This window comes from Cuculus canorus, chromosome 8, assembly GCF_017976375.1.
Source record: "Cuculus canorus isolate bCucCan1 chromosome 8, bCucCan1.pri, whole genome shotgun sequence".
In the NCBI taxonomy this organism is placed as follows: Eukaryota; Metazoa; Chordata; class Aves; order Cuculiformes; family Cuculidae; genus Cuculus; species Cuculus canorus.
This window is the reverse complement of record NC_071408.1, coordinates 13,729,243-13,752,964: the sequence shown is the minus strand read 5'-3', so window position 1 is coordinate 13,752,964 and position 23,722 is coordinate 13,729,243. Positions and strand designations below refer to the sequence as shown.

The 23,722-nt window shown below is 36.7% G+C and overlaps 1 protein-coding gene across 38 annotated transcripts in view; it reads left to right on the top strand.

Annotated features, from left to right (window-relative positions):
• Nucleotides 1–23,722, top strand: part of LOC128852856 (hornerin-like) — a 56,761-nt gene that overhangs the window by 20,518 nt on the left and 12,521 nt on the right. For 9 of the 38 annotated variants that reach the window (XM_054072825.1, XM_054072816.1, XM_054072801.1 and 6 more), the window contains 38 exons: nucleotides 304–342; nucleotides 634–663; nucleotides 916–951; nucleotides 1,667–1,702; nucleotides 2,084–2,125; nucleotides 3,369–3,404; nucleotides 4,902–4,940; nucleotides 5,051–5,092; nucleotides 5,437–5,475; nucleotides 5,818–5,862; nucleotides 6,436–6,465; nucleotides 7,706–7,741; nucleotides 8,383–8,424; nucleotides 8,624–8,665; nucleotides 9,563–9,601; nucleotides 10,125–10,166; nucleotides 12,386–12,427; nucleotides 12,530–12,568; nucleotides 13,022–13,054; nucleotides 13,155–13,193; nucleotides 13,503–13,544; nucleotides 13,647–13,685; nucleotides 14,079–14,120; nucleotides 14,211–14,249; nucleotides 14,375–14,419; nucleotides 14,915–14,956; nucleotides 15,493–15,531; nucleotides 17,146–17,184; nucleotides 17,890–17,928; nucleotides 18,206–18,244; nucleotides 18,529–18,567; nucleotides 19,534–19,569; nucleotides 20,343–20,372; nucleotides 21,710–21,751; nucleotides 22,061–22,099; nucleotides 22,844–22,882; nucleotides 23,167–23,205; nucleotides 23,594–23,632. In XM_054072825.1, coding sequence (XP_053928800.1) covers nucleotides 304–342; nucleotides 634–663; nucleotides 916–951; nucleotides 1,667–1,702; nucleotides 2,084–2,125; nucleotides 3,369–3,404; nucleotides 4,902–4,940; nucleotides 5,051–5,092; nucleotides 5,437–5,475; nucleotides 5,818–5,862; nucleotides 6,436–6,465; nucleotides 7,706–7,741; nucleotides 8,383–8,424; nucleotides 8,624–8,665; nucleotides 9,563–9,601; nucleotides 10,125–10,166; nucleotides 12,386–12,427; nucleotides 12,530–12,568; nucleotides 13,022–13,054; nucleotides 13,155–13,193; nucleotides 13,503–13,544; nucleotides 13,647–13,685; nucleotides 14,079–14,120; nucleotides 14,211–14,249; nucleotides 14,375–14,419; nucleotides 14,915–14,956; nucleotides 15,493–15,531; nucleotides 17,146–17,184; nucleotides 17,890–17,928; nucleotides 18,206–18,244; nucleotides 18,529–18,567; nucleotides 19,534–19,569; nucleotides 20,343–20,372; nucleotides 21,710–21,751; nucleotides 22,061–22,099; nucleotides 22,844–22,882; nucleotides 23,167–23,205; nucleotides 23,594–23,632 — 1,476 coding nt within the window. The remainder of the gene's footprint in view (nucleotides 1–303; nucleotides 343–633; nucleotides 664–915; nucleotides 952–1,666; nucleotides 1,703–2,083; nucleotides 2,126–3,368; nucleotides 3,405–4,901; nucleotides 4,941–5,050; nucleotides 5,093–5,436; nucleotides 5,476–5,817; nucleotides 5,863–6,435; nucleotides 6,466–7,705; nucleotides 7,742–8,382; nucleotides 8,425–8,623; nucleotides 8,666–9,562; nucleotides 9,602–10,124; nucleotides 10,167–12,385; nucleotides 12,428–12,529; nucleotides 12,569–13,021; nucleotides 13,055–13,154; nucleotides 13,194–13,502; nucleotides 13,545–13,646; nucleotides 13,686–14,078; nucleotides 14,121–14,210; nucleotides 14,250–14,374; nucleotides 14,420–14,914; nucleotides 14,957–15,492; nucleotides 15,532–17,145; nucleotides 17,185–17,889; nucleotides 17,929–18,205; nucleotides 18,245–18,528; nucleotides 18,568–19,533; nucleotides 19,570–20,342; nucleotides 20,373–21,709; nucleotides 21,752–22,060; nucleotides 22,100–22,843; nucleotides 22,883–23,166; nucleotides 23,206–23,593; nucleotides 23,633–23,722) is intronic. The other 29 variants (XM_054072824.1, XM_054072818.1, XM_054072814.1 and 26 more) reach the window with 25 other exon arrangements.

Here is a 23,722-nt window from a genome sequence, read left to right as displayed (position 1 = left end):
CACATTTGAGGAAATGGAGTGCCACGGCCCTGCAAAAACTCTTAGCAATCACTCAGAATTTGAACATTAGAGGACATTTTCTCTGAAAATATGTATTCTCACGCTCAAAACTTACCAAAATGCTCCTTATTTATCTGAAATCCCAGCACGCGAAATCATCACACCCAGCCTCACTGTGAGGGCCAGGAGGAAATCCAGGCTCTTCACACTGCCTGTGAAGCTTTAGGATATCGTTATTCCCTTTTCTTAATACAGGCTGGATCCCTTACAAAAGGGAATTAACTAATGTCATCTTTGTCTTAGGGTGGGCCAAGTTACTCGGTCAGCAGTTCTTATGGTCAGGTAAGCCAACTGGATATTCTGTTGGAAGTTCTTCATCAATCTCTGTGACCAGCACAAGGGCAGAGTTTTGAGAGTCATACGTGCTTCGAAGACTGTGTCTCGACACAATTAATGGCTTTTTTTTTTGAGTGTAGGACAGACTGCTGCAGAGGTGCTAGCAGACTGCGCTGTATCTTTTGGCTCAGGAAGAGCTTTTGGAGAAACCCTTGTGCATCTGTATTTGGATAAACATTGTGCTGTTTGGAGAAGACTCCTTGTCAAGTTGGTAATTATTTTCTTTCTTTTTTAAAGGGTTCCCAAGGCAGCCAGTCCTTTGGCCAGGTGAGATTTTTTGCTGAAATATATCGAACTCTTCCATTGGAGCCTGCCTGGCAAATGGGCCCTGGGGGCTGGCTGAGATTTTTCCCCTTCTTGGTGTAGGTGACTGGTCCTTGATTTTGGTTTATACCACTAAATTATGGTGAAGGAATAAGAATGTAGTCCAGAGGAACTTTTAGTAGAAATGGGCTTTTCTGTCACATCTGTGCTGAGACCACAGTTTTGTTTACAAATGAGTTCTTGCCTTTCTTATAGGGCTCCCAGCCTCAGGGTGGCAGTTCCTATGGCCAGGTAAGCATCCTTCAGAATTCCGCATTTGAGTGGAGTGCCACGGCCCTGCAAAACCACTTAGTAATCACTCAGAATTTGAATATTAAAGGATGTTTTCTCTGAAAACATGTATTCTCACACTCCAAGTCTACTAAAAAGTCTACTTCTTATTTATCTGAAATACAAAAAGGAGTTAAATCATGTCATCTCTTTCTTAGGGTGGGCCAAGTTACTCGGGCAGCAGCAGTTTGTACGGGCAGGTAGTCAACTGGATACTTTACTGGAAGTTCTTCGCTGTTCTCTGTGACCAGCACAATGGGAAGAGTTTTGAGAATGACGTTTCCTTTAGCAGTTTTCATTGTGACTCAATTCATGGCTTCTTTTCAGAGTAGGACAAACAGCTGCACAGGTGCTACTGTACTGCTCTGACTCCTTTGTCAGAGAAACAATTATGCAGCTGTATTTTGATAAACATTGCCCTCTCTATAGAATCCTCCTTGTCTGAGTGGCAGTTATCTTCTCCTTTCTTAAAGGATTCCCAAGGTAGCCAGTCCTCTGAGACTATTCTGCTGAAATCTATTGAGCTTTTTTTGTAGGAGGCTGCCAGGCAAATGGACTTTGGGGGTTAACTGGGTCCTTGATTTTGGTTTGTACCATTGAATTGCCTTCAAGGAAAGAAAAAGAACATAGTACAGAGGAACTTTTGTTTACAGATGAGTTCTTGCCTTTCTTACAGGACTTCCAGCCTCAAGGTGGCAGTTCCTATGGCCAGGTAAACATCAGTCAGTCACCAGTCAGTATACATGGTGCATAGGGTTTTCCCGTATTTATGTATAGAGACTTTTGTGGTTTGTCTCTTGAAATAATATAGTAAATTCTCATTTGAAGTAAGAGTTGAGGACTTTTCTTCATATATGTTTGGGAACAAACAGCTCTTTCCCACTTTCAAAGCAGTGCATGTCGGTATCGCCTTTTTGATGCACTTTTAATGTCTGAAATACACAATAATTTACAAGAAAATTCACAGTAGGATATAGATGGTTTTCTACCTTTCAAGCAATCAGGCATCTAAAGCTTTTTAAAATTTATTTCTGTATTTGAAGTGGAGAAAAGGAATACTTCAATTACTGAACTATTCTTCTTTTTCCCCCAGCAGGGTGGATCTTCTTCCTCAGGCAGCAGTGGCTGTGGACAAGTAAGTCCTCTTTTTCCAAACTGTTTGAAAACCAGACCTAGCTTTCTTTGTTGTATTAACCTATTTTTCAATAGGTTATATAAATATCTGTTAGCTGGAATCTTTTTTTTTTGTTGTTATGGTTATCCAGCTCAGAGATAAGGAAAGGCTGATAGTATTGGTCATAGTAACCAAAAATTAAGTGCCTTCTCCCATGTAGTGTTACACACAGAAGATGGAAAAGTAGTAATTCCTCTGTCTGCTCAGTAAACACAAAATCTTTGATTGGAAATTGGGGTTGGATGCTGGTCCATTTAGTTCCTGTAGAAAGTTATAGGATCAGGGAGTGGTTCCTGTGCAATAAGAATTAGATTAATAGTTCTCATCCTGGTTACATTTGAACTGTGCGTGCCTGCAACAGGGTAGAGATGCTACCTTTGATGATATCTCAGGTGAGAGGATCATGGGTGAAGCCACGGTAGTAAACTTACATTCAAATAAATATGTTCAGGAAAGAGATGAGAGAAGGAAAGGGAAATGTAAACACAGAAATTTTTAGCATAACTGTTCAGAAGAAATGTTGGGATTGGTGTGAGTTAAGTATGAATGGAAATGTGCTTGAAAACATCAGAAGAAGCAATGCAACAAGGACACAGCTCACAGCAACAAAACTGATAAACACTGAAGAATGTGTTAATTCCATCAGTTATGTCACCTGTTGATTTGTCAACTTAACACCTGTGGTCTAATAATGGAGGCTGACAACCTTTTTTTTTCCACCCTGTTATCCCAACAGGAAGACTGACTTTAGCCAAAATACGCCTAAAATGGGGAAATGAAAGGCAGTGGATAGCAGCCTCTCCTAAGACCTATGATGGGTGAATCTAGCAAGATACCGAGGTAGATGGTCATGTAACAGGAGCTGTTGATTCCTAAAAATAACTGTTTGAAAAAAACAGTTATCTTTACTAATCAATAGGAACTGGGATGATACAGAGATGCATCAATTGCTTGCCTATCTTGCTTCCCATGTGGCATACAAGTACACCTGCTTTTATCCATGTGTCTTGGTGCTTGTGAGTATGTGCATATGAGAGTGATGGAGGGTAAAGCCACAGACTTAAAGGGATAAATAAAATTAAACTCATCCTCTGTAAAGTTTTAAGTTGAGTTTTGTTACATTAATTTCACATAAGAAATGTTAAGAAAGCTAATTACATTGCAAGAATGTCTGGGTGTTTACCTTTGGGTTTGTTTTTTTTAGCAGGGTTATTCATATGACAGCAATCCCTGCCACCAGGTAAGTGGCCTTCCTCCTCTGCTTTTAAGATGCATCCAAAATTTGTTTTGCCACTAAATCAATTAGTACCAACTTCAGATTCATAGACTGCAAATCCATGTAATCTTACTAATTATGAGATCAGAACTCACTATCTTCCTATACACAGGAGCATCATAGGGGCTTGTGGTCTCTTTTCCCCCCTTTCTCCTAGCATTACATCTTTGAAATGTCAAGCCCTATAGGATATTAAGGGCAGATTCTGGGAAGAACAAGCCCACTGCAGAGTTCCTCAACTGGCACTAATTAAATGATGGCTGAAGCTCACTAGCCTCTCTGTGGACATCTCCCCTCAAAAGTCAGAAAATACTTTAGTAATAGAAATAATAATATATTTATAAATTTACAGACATCATAGACGTTGCTATAATTTATTATTATAACGTGCTATAGTATATAGAATATGCTGTATCTAATACATTATTGTAACTTGAAAGAATAATACATGATATAGGTATATAATTACATTATTCTATGATAGCTTTTAAAATTTTTTTATAAAGATGAGCTATTTCTTTCTAACACTACAGGAAACACTTAAATTTTCCTCTAACACTGCTAGAACATTGAAAGATACTACTTTTCATTTCTTTTTCTTTTGCATTTTCTAGATGAAGTCTCGGACCCATTTTACTGAACGATAAATATCCCACTCACTTCAGTAGCTCAGGATTTCACTTGTTCTTATTATACACTTTGGACCCTAATACTTCTACAAATTTCTCTTCTGATTTCATTTGGAGAGGCAACTTTCCTCTTCTAAAGAGGGCATGTTGAAACATAACTAGTTTTTTATTTAAAACCTTTTCCTCAAGGCCACTCTATCTCACAACTTTGTGTAATAATGTGAGCAGGGGGATTTTTTCATTCCATTTGTATAGGTTAGGTTTATTACAGGAGGAAAAAAGTTACATTCTCTAGACACTGTTCAGAACAAAACTGCTCTGTGTACTAGGCTTTACTTAAATATTTTTAGTTCCTTGCCACATGTCTCATCCAGTATTTACCGTCACACTATTGACAATATATGCTTATTACATTAGAAATCATATCCATATTTTGTATCTGCCTCTGCTCCTTACTCCTCCTAAGCAAGTATCCTAGCTTTCATTAAAAATAATCCAGAGCCAAACACGAAGTTTCTAAAGCATGCATAATTTTTGTCTAATTTACAGGGTGGATCACAGGGTGGTCAGGTATTTAGCTCTTAATTATCCATTAGTAAATAAGTTTTAAGCATTTCTAATCCAGAGTACAGTTTTCTTGCTTGTGAGGGTATAGACTCTCACAGAGTGTCCCCAGCTCAAGCCCCCAACACATTCTGTTCAAATGTACTTTTGCTCAGCCCTGAAATTCCACTAATATGGAAAGACCTCGGAACCTAATAAAGCTAGCTCTGCAGATTCTGACCAAATTCAGCTTTCCAGCATTATAACTGTTGCTGTTTTGTTTTTACAGGGTGGATCATACTCCTCACAAAACTATGGTGGTAGCCAAGTAAGTAATAGATTATTATTCCTTCACACAGGTTCTGTGATGGCTGATCAATATCTGATCTACAATATTGTAATATTAATTCTAATGGGTTTTGTTTGTTTGTTTTTTAGCAGAGTGGATCATCATACTCACAATCTTATGGTGGAAACCAGGTAGGTAGACCTTGATTTTTCCACTAGAAAGAATTTTTATAATTTCTGATATTATCTAGACATCTAGAAAGTTGTATTTTTTCCAAAGGAATCCCAGGAAATTCTTTATTTGCACTTTACAGCCCCCCCCCCCAAAAAAAAATCACAGTTTCTTCTTAAGTAGGATTTATATTTGTTTGTATTATAGGATGGATCCTCCTCACAAAACTGTGGTGGTGGCAAATTAAGTAATGCTCTTTTTCGCTACTTGTACATCACTTCGTACAAGCTTTTAGCCTATGCTCAAAATCTGGTTTTCTATATCATAATTTTTCCTGATTTTGGTTGGTTTGTTTGTTTTAAAGGGTGGATTATCCTCCTCAGATGGCTATTATGGTGGACAGGTAACTAGATCTTTCTTTCTCCTAGTTATATAATAAGTCGTGCTAATCTTTGTCATCTGTGCATCATCTTTCTCAAATATGTAATAAAACATAATAGTTTCTGTGCTCTTTTTTATTTGGATGGGTTTGGGGTTTGGTTTACTGAAGAATGGAACATTCCCTGTAAGCAACTATTGCAGCTATGTATTTGGCTCCTTATTTTCCTTATAAAGACCTTACTTTAATTTATCTTAGCTTTTTCTTTACGTGAGTTTCAATTCTGTCTTGCAAAGTACAGCATCCAAGTGTATTATAACAATCCATTATTTGTAAGGAACTAACTGGTATCTGATGCCCTTCTAGGGTTCACAGGATTCATCAGATGATAATTCCAATGCTTGTGATGATGTGAGTATGCTTTCTCCAATATATTTTCATCACAACATTTTTCACGTAGATGGGAAAATATTGCACTGCTAGACGCGGTCTTGTGAGCAGAACGATCCAGAAATAATGTTGAGTTCCAACACTAATAGCTGTTTCAGCAACTGCGTGTTTTCTTTCTGAAAATTGTCATATAAGTGTTTAGAGATAGTTTTTTGTGCATTTAAATGCATTTAACTGGATGAAATTAAATATGGATGAAAATATTTCAGTCACTTTACAACTAACAGGATATTTTGCCTAAAATTTAGCATTTCACAGTTATTTTCCTAAAAAAAGAAAATCCCATAGAAAAGCTTTAAATACTTAAAATGAAAGAAAGAACAGTGATACAGTGGCAGATATTCCACTGCATTTCATGTTACAATTCCACTATTCTAAAGTTCCTATTAAAAAGTTTTTTAGACTAGAATGGTAGCATTTCAAATAATTTAGGCAAGGCTGTGGTCTCTGTGTAGTATCAGAAAGAATCATGTTTCTGTAATCTTATTGTCTTTAAATAATTCCTAAAAAAGGAAATAATTTATTCTTTTCCAGAATGACACTTCCTATAGTGCCAATAGTCTGGTAAGCGCTTTTTTCTCTTGTGCACTATTCAAATCCTTATGACTAATGACAGGGTTATCAACTGAGCACTTCTACGTTAGGCCTCTCCTCTAATTGTAGTGTGTGATTGCTTTATAACACCCTTCCAAAAGATAATTAAAGAATATTTGATGTCACATTTCTCTATACTTAGTCCCTTCTAGACTTTCTCAAGGCTGCTGCGTAATTATTTAAGACTGCATAATACATCTAAGAACATACACTAACAGTTTTTCTGTAGTGTATGTGCTTTGACTGGTTAGTTATTTGGGAATTAACTATCTGTGACTTTGAGGCATAGAGCCACCACAAGCTTTTTCCACTTGATTTGATTTAAACTCATATATGTATTAGTATTGCAAAGCAACATTTATCCCTGGTAATACTTTCTGCCAAGACTTTCTGCCCTACAAGCAGAAACTGTGATTAGCATGGATAGATCATGACCATATATACTGTTGTGTAAACAAATGACATTTTTTCCTGCTTCTTTCTGTTAATAAAAGTTTTTCCATTCGTTACAGCCTCCTTTTGTTTTGTTGCCATCTAGAGTAACCTTCTGTCATCATCTCCTTGCCTTTTCTTCGGTAGTCGGCCATATTCTTTACTACTTCATTATTTTCCCTATTTTTTCTTTCTAGTACTTTAGCTCTGTACCGAACGTGTATTAGGAAGAAATGAGGCCTTCTGGAAACAACTTTTTGGTTTAGCTTGCGTTTACCTTTAATCCATTGCACTAAATTTATTGCAAAATTTTCTGGAAAAAAAATAAAAATCCTTCAGCAGCAAGCCCTGTTTAAGAGTCTTATCACTTCCTCCTTTGTTCACAAAAGATGCTATTATTCCCTTGGCTATCCCTATACAGTGTGTATTGCTGGACTTAATTGCAAAAGAGTTTGCTTCTAAACATTCCCGCAAAGAAAGGTGGTGAATGTTCAATGAAATAAACCAAACAGGAATCATTATGCAGATTGTTCACTGTACCACAGTGACTGAGCTGAGGGGGATTCTGCCAGGCAGGAACTTCTGAGGAAGGACTGATAAGGTGAAAGTAAACAAAGAATATGCTTTTAAAGATTCTACTGACAGTAAAATGATAGCTCTGGATATCTTGCTGCCTCGAAATATGCCACTTCAACAAGTTAAATAGATTTTTGCTGAAAGTATTTTGTGTGGATGTCTGAATCTACAAAGTAATAACTGCCTTCTGGCTCCTTTACAGAGTTCTGGTTGTGCAAAAAAGAAAGTTGTTGCCCGAGTAAGTAACCTTTTTTAATATATAAATATATATATATTTTTACTACTCATAGGATTTTTGCCATTCCTATAGGTGATTTTTCACAATTATGCCTAGTTTTTCCCTAATTATGTTTGCCTTAATTAATATTCTCCTATTTAAGGAAAAAGTAATATAAAATAACTTGGCTATTTGCTCTTTGGTTGAAATTACTTTAAAGGAACTATATATAAATGAAAAAAAGACAAAAAAATCCTACTATGAGGTATATGACAGCTCAAAGTGCTGTTTTTCAGGAAGCACATACAGAGTTCATGCAAGCTAACGTTAAAAATAAATGAGTGTCATACAAACAGGGGACAGCTAAAATTTTAGCTGAAGTAAGACAGAATAATGAACCAAGAGAAAAATGCCTGGTAACTCATTGTGCTTAGCATATTGTGGAGGAGATACAGATATGTGCATCGCATAGCTTCAATCAGACTCAGCAGTAGCCTGTAAAAATTATGTGCAAATAACTTTTTATAATAAGGCTTTCCTATTCAATGTACACATTAAAAGGTCTGGAGTGGTAAATAAATAACACCAGAGAAAAAAGTAGGCCTGTCACTAATCATAGAGTTTTCATCTCCTGATAGTATATTGTCTTTGTTTTTTTACAGGACACATCACATGTTTTGAGCCAAAGAGACTATGACGTACAGGTAAACCATTTGTGTCACTTTTCCTGAACCACAGCTGGTGTTACATCTCCGTGGTGTATTGCCTACAAAAAAAAGGATAATGATATATTTTCCATAACAGAGTATTGTGTTTAGGGTTAGGTAGTTCTTTCCTAGTAGAATTACGTGTTTTAATTTATTACCTTTAGACAAAAATGAGTGATTTATTGTTTCTTCACAGAATGACTCATCTACTTCAAACAGCAGCCACACTAACTTCCAGGTAACAACATAGTGTTTACTGCATGATCTCATTGCAATGAGCTTTCTGACAAGTTATATTTTATTTCTGAAAATTACGTTCCACTTATTTATCTGTCCTGAAGGATGCTATTTTGAGTTGGCAGCATTTTCCCTCTGATGTTATAATTTCACACAGTTGTTAATAATGATAATGGCCCCATAATAAAGTCTCCTCTGTTCCTTTCCTCTGCCAAGAGGGTACACATTACAGGTGTTTCTTTACATAACATTTTGTAAAAATCATTTGCAAAACACAAATTCTTTTAGAAACAGTCCTGCTCTGGTGATGGCAATGGCCAGAGACATAACTGTGTTTCATTTAGGATTTGGTAACAAAGTACATCTTAGTGATTATGTGTTTGTCTTACAAACAAGGTCCGATTTTCATTTTCTGTAGACTTAAGTGCTGCTGCAGCTGTTTATATGTTATAGAATTATGTGATAATATAGAATTATTATCAGAGTGACACCTGATTCCATTTTTCTTAATATTTTGTACTGTATTGGTACCCATCATCTTCCTAGAGACCTGGAATCCCACTGTGCCCAGCATTATGTAGATGTAACACTACTGTAGTCCTCTCTCCGAGTTCAAAGTCTCATCTGGTAGTATAGTCAGATCTCTGAGCTCCAGAGTAACAGTTTGCTTAATTAGTTTTCCTGATATTGATTCCCTGTATATTGTATCCAGTCACTAATTAAGTTTCATCTAAATTTATGTTTTTACAATGATTCATACAGAGTTCTGAACAGATAATATTTGTTGGTGCAGGGAAGTAGTAGAAAGATTTGGTCACTTTACTTCTCACTACATGAGTGTATATGTGTTATATCCTGATTAAAATTCTTCTATAAAAAATAATTGTTTCTTTCACAGGGTGGATCACTTGTTGCAACTGGTGGTGGATCAACTCAGGTCAGGATTTTCTCTGTTTTTATGTAGTCTTGTCTAGATAACTTCCTGGTAATTAAATTAATTAAGTTCAGGACTCTGAGTCCAGTAATTTTGAGGGGGGGATTGGTGACGTTATGCATTAAACTGTAAATGGAGTGGCCCAGTTGAGAATAAACTTATCTGAAATGGTTCTTTAAAATCACTTCTTAGCACTGTTTTGATGTCACGTGGTTTATTGGTGAGAGCACAATGCTGATTCTCCGTACTCTTGACTATCCAGTTAATTCTCTCTTGATGAGGCATCTGTCATGGAGACATAGAACTGAGAGATGTGCCATCAGTCAGGTGTAGCATCAGTCTTATTTCCAAAGCAAACATTTAATGTACAGAGTTATGCTCTCCCCTCTTTGTTCTGGGTATAGAAAAGGTCACAGGTACCCTAGTCCCACAGCCTTTCTTCCCCTAAAAACAGTTCAAATCTGAAATAAGATTTTACTCTAAACTTCCACAAAGTAATAATTGTTTCCTTCTATTTAAATTGTAGGGTGGTTGCATTTGTCCTGATGGAAGCACTGGTAGCAGACAGGTAATTATTTTTCCTGAGTTTATACTGCCATCTACATAATGGAGTATTTTTACTTAATCACCTAGTAAGTATGGAAACTTGGGCAATGCTAAACATTATCGATAATTTCCTTAGTATGAATAGAATTCTATAAAATTAAGTGAAAGAGTGAGTCCCGCTTTACTTTAACTGTGTAATTACCATCTGGCCGACAACTTCTGTAATGGTGTTTAGTAATCAGATGCTCTGTAAGTTGACTGTTATGTATTCTTTGGAAAAACAAAATCAATATGCCCTGTAGTAACAAAGGAATTTAATTGTATGCAGCTATGGTTCCTTGTCCTTCTCACTGGTGCAATAAATTATTGTGACTAATTGTCAAAATTTGATAAATATTTCAAAAGATCATATCTTAAATCAATATTTAAACTGCTCTTTCCAATAAAGAGAATTACTGCAATTTCATGATCAGTGGCACTAGATAAACTTTTTGCTTAGGCAATGTCCCTGCACCAGGAAAACACAGAAGGAATACAATTACATGGGCATTATAGACTAGCTTTACCAGGCTTCTGGCTTCACATGGCTTTGCCAGGTGAACAACGATTCCTCTGCCTGAAAACTTATTTTTGAAGCTGTTATTAAGGCTGTATTTACATAAACACATTTGAATGGTGTAGTTTTCAATTTCAACAAGAATCATATTGTGGATTAATATTTCTGTAAAAAAAGCATGCTATTTAAATGAACTAACTGTACACAGAAATTCTGAACTCAACTGCCATTAACATATGGCAACAGCAATTTTTGTCAGGTAAAATACTGCCTCTGAGCAGTAATCATAACCCCTACATCTTTCAAAATACAGGCTAGACTACTAAAATAACTAATATTGGAACTTCATTGAAGAAATTTTTTTAGTTGTCCTGTGGTTATAATCCTAAGTAAACAAACCATTTACAAGAAAAAAATTGGACATCTTTATGCAAGTTTTCATTCTCACTTTGCCTTTTTCTCTGTATGCCTGAATTTGTGCAAGACGAGGCTTAGTTTTTAACAGCAAGCCACCACAGCTTTGCCAGGGGGAGGGTAGTGTATTTAGTTGCTAGAAACAATAATTTTCAACATGAATAATTTTCAACATCTAAATTGGACACCATGGAAAATCAGTTCTTAGTGCAGGTGTGTCCACTTTGATACAAAAGAGACTGGTATTTCAGTTTGTGGTAGTATCAGCGAATAGAATTAATTTATGATAAGCTAGGTAGCAATAGTCTTTGATCTTCAACCTCCCCCAGCAGTAAAGTTTCACAATCTTTGCAAAGGAACAGACTGAATTAAAAATGAGACTTTTTTCATTTTCAGTCCAGGGTCAATCCTCCACATAAGGCAGTAGCAGTGCCTAAGATCAGCATGTAAACATGCTGGCCGCGAAAGGCAGGTTTGTTCTTCTGCATAAAAAAGCAAGGTAGAGGTAGACGTATATACATTTGTATAAATAAACCTCCATTCATAAATCTTACGTAAAAGAGAACTTCCTTGAAGATTCTTCAACCCAGGAGGAAAACTCCTGCCACACTCCTCCTTTCTGTTAAACTTAAAAGCTTCAAACCTGGAAAATAAATTAAGAGTCAAAGCCATATGTATTTAAATCATCTTGTTTCAAAAGAAACAATGCGTTTCCTTTTGAGGATCCTCAAATTCCTCATACTGCAATTATTCCAGTTTTTGTCTAAGATTCACCTAAAGACAAGAGCTCAGTCTACAAAGAGGGTCTGAGGAAGCAGTCTAACCATAGAGTAATACTTTGTTTTGTATATAAAGGGGATGTGACATTAATAATGGGTGTACATACTAGTAAATAATGCTCTCCTAAAAATCTGCTCTCCTAAACCCTATTTACACTTTGAAATTTCGGTATTCTGCAATTTTTATAAACATAGTTGGGTTGATGTTCATCTGTAAAATACAGAGTCTGCCAGGTATGACATAGTTATTCTGTGATTAGGAAGAGTAAAATGAAAAGTTACTTTTTCTCTCAGCTCTTTTAGCATGAACATAGAAATATCTGCTAAAGGTTTCCTTATCTCTAACAAAGAAACCCAGTGTTCTCTTTTAATGATTGCAGTGATGTCCTTTTTGAATGTTGTATTTTGAAATGAGAGAATTTCAGGAATGGACTCACTTACTTAAATGTCTGTTTGGAAGAAAATAGCTAGTCTGTTTTCATTTCATTTCAGGGAGCCCCAGGTTCATCACACAGTACATATTCTGGTAACCAGGTAAACATTCAGATAAAATGCCCTATTCAGAAACTCCATCTAAATCCTTCCCTGAAAGAGAGGCAAAACATCAACCAGTAACCCATTCTGTCTTCTGCACAGGGAGGGCCTTTCTTCATTCCTGGAGGATCCTATGGACAGGTAGTTTTCTTCCTCCCTTATCAGGAAAACACAGACTCCCACTGCCCTGGTTCGCAGACTCCCAGTATCATGCATGCTGTGACACGCTATAATTACACACCCGACAGCTGCCTTCTGGAGCAGAAAACCTTATTTAACCCTGATGTAGGCTGGTGGTGTGACAGAGAATGGTATAGAATGGCATCTGCATGTTCCTTGCAGAGTTCAGACTTCATCAGGCTAAGGGAACTACCGGCAGAAGGCTTTTTCTACTTTAACAGTATTGGTCGTGATTTTTATTTAGGCGCATTAAGTTAGCTCAAAATTGAAAGAAAGGTTTTGAAGTGAGAGATACATTGTTATTTAAATACAGTTTGTCTACAATAAAACAGTTGGTCTGTCTTTCCCTTCAGGAAAGCTGTGCTATAACTGAATAACTGAAAAATGGCATATAACTGAAATATTTCCTTTCAGGGTTCTTCCCACAGCTCGTACTCTGGTAACCAGGTAAATATTGTGGCCAACATGCCTGCAGAGGAACAGTCTAAAAGTCTACCTTGAGAGGATATTTCAACTACAAAACAATATTTTTTTTTTTTCTCTGCAGGGAGGCTCTTCCTTCTATCCTGGTGGATCTTACGGACAGGTAAGTGTTCTTCCTCCATTGTAAAGGCAAAACAAACTTCTGTTATCTTAATTATTCCCTGGATGTTGTGAAATATAACACCCAAAAACTTACTCAACCGTTTACTCAAACTTCCAATATGAAGTCTGTTAGAGGAAAAGACTAAATTGTGTTTACAGCTTCTGTGAAATGAACTTTCATCCAACTAAGAAATTAGTGATAAGGTATTCCTTGTTCTTCAACAATATTGGCCAAAAGTGAGAATCGGATATATTGCTGTTTACATCATCCTGTTTGGAAGAAAATAGCTAGTCTGTGTTTTCATTTCAGGGAGCCCCAGGTTCATCACACAGTACATATTCTGGTAACCAGGTAAACATTCAGATAAAATGCCCTGTTCAGAAACTCCATCTAAATCCTTCCCTGAAAGAGAGGCAAAACATCAACCAGTAACCCATTCTGTCTTCTGCACAGGGAGGGCCTTTCTTCATTCCTGGAGGATCCTATGGACAGGTAGTTTTCTTCCTCCCTTATCAGGAAAACACAGACTCCCACTGCCCTGGTTCGCAGACTCCCAGTATCATGCATGCTGTGACACGCTATAATTACACACCCGACAGCTGCCTTCTGGAGCAGAAAACCTTATTTAACCCTGATGTAGGCTGGTGGTGTGACAGAGAATGGTATAGAATGGCATCTGCATGTTCCTTGCAGAGTTCAGACTTCATCAGGCTAAGGGAACTACCGGCAGAAGGCTTTTTCTACTTTAACAGTATTGGTCGTGATTTTTATTTAGGTGCATTAAGTTAGCTTAAAACTGAAAGAAAAGGTTTAAAGTGAGAGATACATTGTTATTTAACTACATCTTGTCTGCAAGAAAACAGCTGGTCTGCGTTTTTCTTTCAGGAGGGCCCAGGTTCTTCCCACAGCTCGTACTCTGGTAACCAGGTAAATATTGTGGCCGCTGTACCTCCACAGGAACAGTCTTAAGAGTCTTCATTCAACTACAAAATAATGATTTTTTTGTTTTCTCTACAGGGAGGCTCTTCCTTCTATCCTGGTGGATCTTATGGACAGGTAAGTGTTCTTCCCCTTTGTAAAGGCAAAACAAACTTCTATTATCTTCATTCCTACACTGCTCCTGAAAAAAGGAGAACTCTTCAGGGAACTGAAATAATAAACTTTTTATATTTTCTGTACAGGGAGGGTCCTCTGCCTATGACAGCAGCAGTGAATCCTATGGACAGGCAAGTATTTTTTTCTCTCTTCTTCCCCCCCCCCCCACCCGCTTCCTTTCTATAAAGGATGCTGAGGGCCATTACCCTCCCTGGCTTCTATATACGGCTATATTTTGGCTTTCACTGAACTTTAATGAAGGTGGTTTTTTTTCTTTGCAGAGTGAATTTGTATATACTTTCAACTAAGTAGCCTGAAAGTTTATAGGGGAATGAAGAGTGGGATGCCTCCAACCATTAAAGCTTATTCTCCTCAAAAATGCTAGTGGTGATTATCTGCAAGATTAAGGTGTCTTCAAAAGTGGAAATAACCTATTTCTAACTCAAATTCTAGATTAGCATTTTACAGAGACATACCTATGCGTTGCAAAATAGCCAGCCTGATAACTAAGTAAATATTTATATTTTTAAATCTCCCTAGAAGGAGATCCCCACAGGAAGTATCCAAAAAAAAAAAAAAAGAAGAAATTCTGTTTGCAATATGAAAACTGTTCGTTTTCTGAACAGGGTGGATCTTCCACATATAGTGGTGCTGGATCTTATGGTCAGGTAAATATTATTTGTCTCGTACATCAAAAGCTTAAGCTTGCTGTGTGGGTTCTTAAGTGCACTGTGTTCTATATTTCAATTATTTTTAAGTCATGGGTGTGGAAATACCGTTTTACCTTTTGTTTCTTTTTAGTTTTATTTACCCCTTTACAACTCCAAACGCTGCCATAACAGAGGGAAAGTGATGCACTATACACACTGTTCTGCTGCTGTGATTTGTATAGCAATACATTTTTCCTAGACAAAATAATATAGAATTATTGATTAAAACCACAAGACATATAATCCAGATTGCCTTTACGTAGTAAATTCTGTTGTATTGCTTCTTCCAGCACAGGATCTAGAAAGCAAGCAGAGATAATGAGATATTTTAAAATAAAGAATAGTTAATTTTTCAAGTTGACTTTATCTAAAATTTTTTTCCTTATAAAAATGCATGTTTAAAATGAGGGATTTTTTTAATCCTCTTCTGCTCCAATTATGATCATGGCAGATGCCTTTCTATATGAACATAAATGTTTTATACTATTTTACAGGATTCACCTCCCATACCAAGCAGTGAAAGTGATCACAGTGTAAGTATTTCTTCTGAAGTATATCAATATCAGAATTTACCACTTTTTAAAGTATTTTTGTGCTTACATGGACCTTTACTTTATCTCATTAACTTATCTTCCAAAGCTCTTTCATAGTACATTCTAACCATTTGTGCTGTTTAATAATTTTCTGCAATAACTTCTTTGAAGTTATATTGTTTCTATAGATAAAGGAAAATGTCACGTTATTGTGCTATAGTATGATAAGGACTTGGCAAATTAAAACTCCAGTTACAGTGGGTCTGACTTGTAACAATCACATTGTTTTCAATCAGTTATTAAAAGTAGCATTTAAAAAGGAAGCTCTTCTTGATTTCAAAATTTCCATTGAAACTGAATATTACTGTATGCTCACGTTATATGAAATGATTAGATACTTCTTACTTCCAGCAATTTAATTTGGCTACCGTTTCACTGAGTTTAACACAATAAAACTAATTTAACACTACAACAACAGTACTATCGATATGTCAGATCAGCCATGCCAGTTCTTGAGGGTTATTTCTTGTGATTTATCTCCTGAAGAGTATATTCCATATATGTTTATTATTCTGGACTCTCATACAATTCCCACAAATTAAGATGTTCAAACTTAATTGCTCTTAAAATACAGATTTACTTTGAAATTCAACTTTTCTTTGTTTTTTGAGAAAACACATCATATTTGACCCTTAATCATTCTCATTTTCTTGTTTGTCTGCAATACAACTTCCCTTATCCATACTGTACAACTACTTCCTTCTCTTTCCATCCCAAATTCAAATGACACTTCATTGTGTTTTTCCAATATCTGACATGTAAAATTCAATTTCTTTCATCTATATATTGAATAGGAATGGTCTGTTTTCACATAGTGTGGTGAGAACTGCTTGCTTTTCTCTTTAAGAATGTGCCTTTTCTCCTGACTAAAGTACATTTTCTATTAATTCTGGGGAAGCTGTTTATGAAACTTTCCAAGAGTAATTTCTCATTTTCTCAGAATTTTCAGTAATTTATTGTACTTTGACTGGATTTCTAATAATTCTCTTTTCCAGTGCCCTGGTTTGTATGAAATTGCTCAAAACTTTTTCTGAATTCAGCCACAAGAATGGTGTGGTATTACTTTCCACACAGTTTCTGTATCAAAATCTTCTTGTGGATTATCAGCAAAGCTAAAATATGATACTACATAGGCCCCAAGGCCCTCTAAAAGAAACTAAGGTGTGAAAGAAATTAAGGTATAATGACTACTACCAGTCCATGAGTCCAGTCCATGGCATTCTTGTGTACCACTGAGGTCTTACAAGAACCAAGACAGCTTAGAAAGTGCTGGTGTTTTCCCCTAAAGCATTCAAAGACGAAATAATATCGATTGAGATATGATCTCATTCCTTTGGTAGGCTATGTGAGGATTCAGCTTTCCAAATTACCAAATGCCATTCTCCAGAAATGAGCAGAGAAATAACTTGAAAAGAATGCTGCTCATCCTACAGCCTATGTCTTTAAACTTCCCGTCAAGTCACTCAAACAAGTCAATTTTTTTGCCTTCCATCCTTGCTTAGAAAACAAATTGAAATATTTGCCATGCAATAACTGGACCCAAATGTTTTTTAGGGACCCACCTCTCCATCTGGCAGCCGGCAGAGTGAACGGGTAAGCACTCCTTCCTTACAAGTTGCCACGGTGTCTGCCCAGTGCTTGGCAACTGCTCGCCACCTAAATTACCTCTTGTGAGGAAGCTGGTGTGGCAGCTTCCAGTGTGGGGTAGAAAGTCTTCAGGCACAGAGGGAATGAGAATATGGCTGAAGTGTTAAAAGTACTGCTAGAAATCCTAGCTGAGGTGTGCTCTTGAATCTCAAACTCTCATTACAAACACTGTACAACGGTTTACTTGTTCAGGTTCCTGTACTTTTTTTACTCACTGCCTGACTGCAAAAGGCTTTAGGACTATGATTTGTCCAGCATTTATTCTAAGTGAAATCCTTTATTTTGTTGTCCTGCATGACTTGCTTATTAGGGTTTCCATTTTCCTGTCATTTTCGTGTGGTGCCAGTTTTATTAATTCTAATGAGAAGTAAATGACAGACTAAGAAATTATTTCTGTGGAGATATAACAACTCTTTAATTGTTGTATCCAAAAGAAGGTCTTTCACCAAGAGAGCAAATGTTAACAGGTATAAAGAGGCATGTGCTGTTTTATACAGAAAGGCCTTTTTGTTGTTTTTAAACAACCCATGAGAGAAAATTAAAGAATATGGAAAAGCAAGGAGAAGTGCTCAGCTTCCATCTTGATTTTTCCATACTACAAAAGAAAGGAAGATTTTGGTTTTTTCATGTAATTTCAATACATTTTTCCAGGATTTTTATTCCCCAGGAGGCAGCCAGTCAGGTGGACATGTAAGCATCTATTTTATTCATTATTTTCAGTTCCCTTCCAAAATGGCTGTTCTAGTTAAGAAAATATCTTGATGAGTTAATTGTAGCCAACTGCTTATCTCCTAGAATTTCTTATGACACCTGGTATCATGTCATGAGAGACCAAATGAGAAACTGTTTTTTAAAAAACAAAAAAATTGTTAAATTTTTTTTCAATTCTGTATGACTAGTTAATAACATAGTCTGTTTTTTCCAGAAGACATTTAAAAAAAAAATAAATTTGGTCTGTTTTTTGCAGGGATCATCTTCTCAAGGTGGTGGCTACACCAGCGGACAGGTAAATACTAGCTCTTTGTAGTTTTGACCTGAAGTATCAGTTACACAAAAGCTTGAGTCCTTGTATTGTATCACAGCAATTTTTTATCTATGAGCAAAATTCATTTGGTACTCATACCTTTTTCTTATATATTTCTGTGTAAATGTTCAAGTGTAAAAAGAGTGGTTAGAATACAATTCATATATTAACTGATATTCTAGCATCGAGAAACAAATCCAAGTCATAATATAGATTAATACTAAGCATTTTTAAAAATGTAAATTAAGTGATTTTATTTTTTCCAGGGCTCATCTTCATCAGGAAGCAGTCAGCCTAGTGGACAGGTGGGAAATCTTTATTCAGTGCTGGGATTTTTTTGTTGTGGGTTCTTTTTCTTCCCCTGATGTATATGTTTCAAGATAATATTATCAGGCTGACAATACTTTGCTTTCCAGACTGCTGTGGGGTTCTTTTTAATTCTCGCTAATCTTTCTGTAGACAAAACTGGTTCTTAACCAGATAGAAATATTACAATATATTTTAGAGAGTAAAAGACAATACTTTGTAATCTAAGATATATATCAAACAAATTTTAAATCTTTTTTAACATTTTTAACATTTTTTAACATTTACAGGGCAGCGAGTCCAGTGGCTTTTCTTTCTCCACACTATTCAGTTGTGCTAGCACCAGGCACTCATAATTTACTGCAAGTGTATTTCCTTTGCAAGAACTGTTTTCCTTCACCACTTTCCCTTTTGCCCAAAGCCTCAGAAACACCTCATTTTCTCAGTCATTCAGACAATGCACAGGTCAGAGCAGCCAGGAGTAACTGCATCTGAATGGCAGCTCCACTGGAGTCTCTGTACCTGCTGTGCTGCTAAACGTTTGTCTTCCTATACATTCAATGCAGAGGGAATGTGGAAAGAGACACTGAATGGTCAACCCCCGGCCATCTCTCAGTTAGTTTTATCAGAGGAGAAATCACTTAGCAGGCCTCCACTCAAAATCTGAAATGATTGTACTCCATTCATTAGTAAAACTTAACCATATTTTTGGTATAAAAGCAATGTTCTAGGAAAGAATAGCTTTAAGCCAAACTGAGTGAGGATTGCTAAGCACAGGGATTTCTGGTCGTTCAGATCATGAGTGAATGATAAAGGGAACTGTGTGACTACATGGAAAAGCATCTTTAAGAAGCCCATTTTGCTGTTATATTTAAACAGAAACAATTTGAAAGACTAAGAACCACAGAGAACAAGTAAGAATGTTACTTAGGAACAGAGAAATAATTAGTTACTCATTTTTCCAGGGCTCTTCTTCAGGAGGCAGCCAGCCTGGTGGACAGGTATGCTCTTCGTTCTCCACACTGGTCACTTGTGCAGTGTCAGGCACTCACAATTTACTCTGTGTATCTTTCCTCCGTAAGAACTCTTCTCCATCACCACTCTCCTTTTTGCCCAAAGCCTGAGCAACACCTCATTTTCTTTCCCCATGTCATTCAGACACCCTGCAGGCAGAGTAGCCAGTAGTAACTGTCTGAATAGCAGCTGTATCAGAGATTCTGTACCTGCTGTGCTGCTACACATTTTGCTTCCTACACATTCCATGCAGATTGAACGTGGAAAGGGAGACACTGAATGGTGAAGTCCTGGGCACCTCTCAGTTAGTTTTATCAGAGGAGAAATCACTTAACAGGCCACCACTGCAAGTCATCTTTAGTGATTTCTGTAACATCGTTAGCATGAGAGGGTAACGCGTGTGTTCCTGGCACTCTGCCTCTCTAGGAAAACCAAAACAGCTTTCTGTAGAACTACTTGGAACTTTTTACTCATTCTTTTGCTAAGAAAAGTTTTTAGGGTAAGCACTGTAGATAACAAATTTGAAGATAATAAAATTAGAAGTTTTTGCCCCATCAGGGCAATAAGTGCAGGAGTAGTTGCACAGTATCAACAGAACCAAAAATAGACTAATTTCTAGAAGTTGGGCACTTGGGCAGTAATGAATGTAATTTTATGGCTTGTATCCCAGGGATAATAGAAGAAGTAATCTGAGGGGCAGCTGCAGTCCCTTTCAGTCCTGTGCTCTTTATGTCTTAAATGTTTTCTGCATTATTTACAGGGTGGTTGTGACTGTTCTGGGGAAAGTACTGTAAGTGTCATTTGTTCATTATATATTTTCTTTTGTTAAATTATTTAACTGGAAAATTATTTGTGGTCCTGTCTATTTCTAATTTACGTATTTGAATGTACTCTTAATTTTATATTCATTGTTCCTTTGGTGACTTATACATTACTTGACGTGATTGGAGTTAGTCCTCATGCCAAGATGAAGAATTCAGAATAATTGAAACATTTAGGTTGGAAAAGACTTTTAAGACCATCAGGTCCAAACATAAACCTGACATTGCCAAGTCCACCACTAAATCATGTCCCTAAGTGCCACATCTACATGTCTTTCAAATACCTCCAAGGATGGTGGCTCCACCACTTCCCCGGGTAGCCTGTTCCAAATTTTCCTAATATTCAATCTAAACCTCCTCTGGTGCAATTTGAGGCCATTTCCTCCTGTCCTATCACCTCTTACTTGGGTGAAGAATTGTAGAGTGTCAGCCTTCCCTCAGCCTTCCTTTCTCCAAACTAAGCAGCCCCAGTTCCCTCAGACACTTCATAACACTTGTAATCCAGACCCTTGAACAGCTTTGTTGCCCTTCTCTGGACACACTTCAGCACTGCAGTGTCTTTCTTGTACTGAGGGACCCAAAAATGAACACAGAATTTGAGGTGTGGCCTCAGCAGTGACGAGTGCTGGGGGATGATCACTGTCCTACTGCTGCTGGCCATACCATTTCCGATACTAGCCAGGATACCCCCAAAGCTGGCACCAAGCTGTGTTCTCTGAGCAGCGACTTTCAGTTACCATACAGTGTTTAGAGAGATGTATCTCTACTCAAAAAAACCCAACCCTTGCATTAAATGGCAGAATTAATAGAAAAAAAAAAAAATCTGTCATTAAGGGAATCTAAAATAATACCAACTCTAAAGTTTCCAGCCATAAAAAATTGTCTCAAACTGATGTTTACCAAATTATAAAAAAGAAAACAACAAACCTGAGCCACTTCTCATTTGTACTTTTAAGTCCATATGAAATTATTTCAAAGAGAATCATATGTGGTCGATCAACGTGTAATTCATAAAGGACATTCCTGCACCTTGGGTAGCATTTTTATTTTCTAGGCAATGATTCATGTGTAGGTACAAACTGATACTTTGTGGCTTTTGGTCTTTCAGGCCCAAAAAAACTATTTGCTGTGTTGGCATTAAGAGAAGTGAGTGAAGTATAAACATAGTTTAATTTCAGACTGTGATATTCTTCCTTTAAAATATGATAAAATGGACATTCTAAGGTTTTGTTTTATTTTTAGTTTATGACCAAAGACAAAGGCTAATTTTTTGCTTTATTTTCTTTTTTTGTTTTTTCCTTTACAGAGTGGATCCCCTACCTTAGTCAGAAGTGATGCCTCTGCAAATGTAAGCAACATTAATGAGGTTTTAAGGGCGTTCTATGTTTGGTTTGCCAGTATAATGGCTAGAGAGGTTAAAAAGAGTCAGTACCTAGAAGAAGTCAGGCAGTTGTGGAAATAATTACCTTAGTTACAACTAAAAATACACACAGGATACTCCTGCAGCGCTCAGTTTCACTTTCCATCTGAAATATTATTCAAAGAGAAGTCTTTGAAATTTACCTAGAAATTTATATACTGCTGTACTTCAAGAAGTTTTGTTTTAAAATTGTTCTGTTAGAGAAAAATAATATGGTTTCTTTTTTTTCCCCTCCAGGACTCATCTTCTTCTGGAGCCAGCCAGTATGGCAGTCAAGTAAGCACTCATTCCAAAAGGAAAGCTAGCTTGTTGCTTCTGAAAACTATGGTTATTCACAATCTCAATTAAATTCAGTTTTGAAATGGGAAATATGTTTAAAGAGCAAAAAACTGAGTAAATTAAATTCACCGCTGAGTTTGATACATCCTAAAACTTACACACAATGGCTTTTTTTGGCAAATAGTAGCGCTCTTGGCTTTGTGAGGAATGCATAATGAAGCTCACACAAAAAAATAGGTGTGCGGAAACAATGAATCAAATGTAGCATTTTTTATTCCTACTGGACCTAATTCCATTGCGAAAAAAAAACCCAGTCTCATCTCCCCTCTTTAAAGAGATTTCTTGTTCTGTGAAGTTTCAGTAAACATGCTTGGCTTGGTTTTCAGCATCCTGTTAGGTAGCCAGTATTTTACTGCTAGCTTTAGCCTGGGATTCAGCTTTCCAGATAAAGAAATGCCATTCTCCAGAAATGAACAGAGAAAGAACTTGAAAGAATGCTGCTTTAACCTTCCCAACAAGTCACACAAATAAAGCAGTAGGGTTTTTTTGCCTTCCACTCTTGCTCAGGAGCTCAGGTTGCCTTGCAAAGCCTGAACTGCAGTTACTAAAGCATACTGAAAGTCCTGCTCGCTTGCCTTCACTCTTTAACTTTGCTCTCTTGCTCCTACTGTCCCGGGAGAGTCATGTTTTGATTTAAGGAAATGCTACAGCAGGTAATTCACTTACTTATATTCTTTACAGGATTCATATTCTTCTGGAGCGAGCCAGTATGGTGGACACGTAAGCTCTTACTTTTAATATTTTATGTGATACATTTGTTTTACCATTATTTGATTCTTATCAAGCAAAGGATTATCCAGACATCTACCTCAATTTAATATTTCAAGCAACCTTATAGTGATCTAATCTCTATAGTAATACTGTGAATTCAAGGAAGACAAAAATACATAGTTTATTCTGGGAAGTTTAAAAATAAATAGTCAAAAAATAAAATGCAGCTTACTTTTCCACTAATCTCCATTAATTAGATACTCAGAAATAACTGATTTTCAATACTTTTCCAGGGTCCATCTTCTTATGGAGGCAGCCATTATGGTGGACAAGTAAGTATTAATAGTTCCCACTTGTGTGGTTTTGACCTATGCAAATTTGTAGTTTATTCATTGTCTATCTGGCTGTCTATCTTAGCTTTATTTATCTCAGTCTAAATTCTTCTCAGTAAATCCTTCTTTGTAGCATTATGGTGCTTCTACGATTAAGCAAAGCAAGTTCAGATGAAGGCTGTTATTTAAGGTTAAGAAAAAACAATGTGAAATACGTGGTTGACTCAATTGGCTCCTGAAATTTGCAGGACTAGAGGTCATGTCTTTCTGAAATAAATGAGTACTTCATGAAGCTGACCAAAATTTTTAAAAGCCTCATGAATTTATTCTATAATTCTTCAAGTGGGTGTAAAGAAGTTTTGGTCTCCATTTTTCTGTTGATATTCAGGGTTCACCTTCCTCAGGAGGCAGCCAGCACGGTGGACAGGTGAGAATTCTTCCATTGTAGTGTTTGCTACTTTATCCAAGAGACTTGGTATTTCCCTGACTGAAATAACCTTTTAAGGAGATGGAAGGC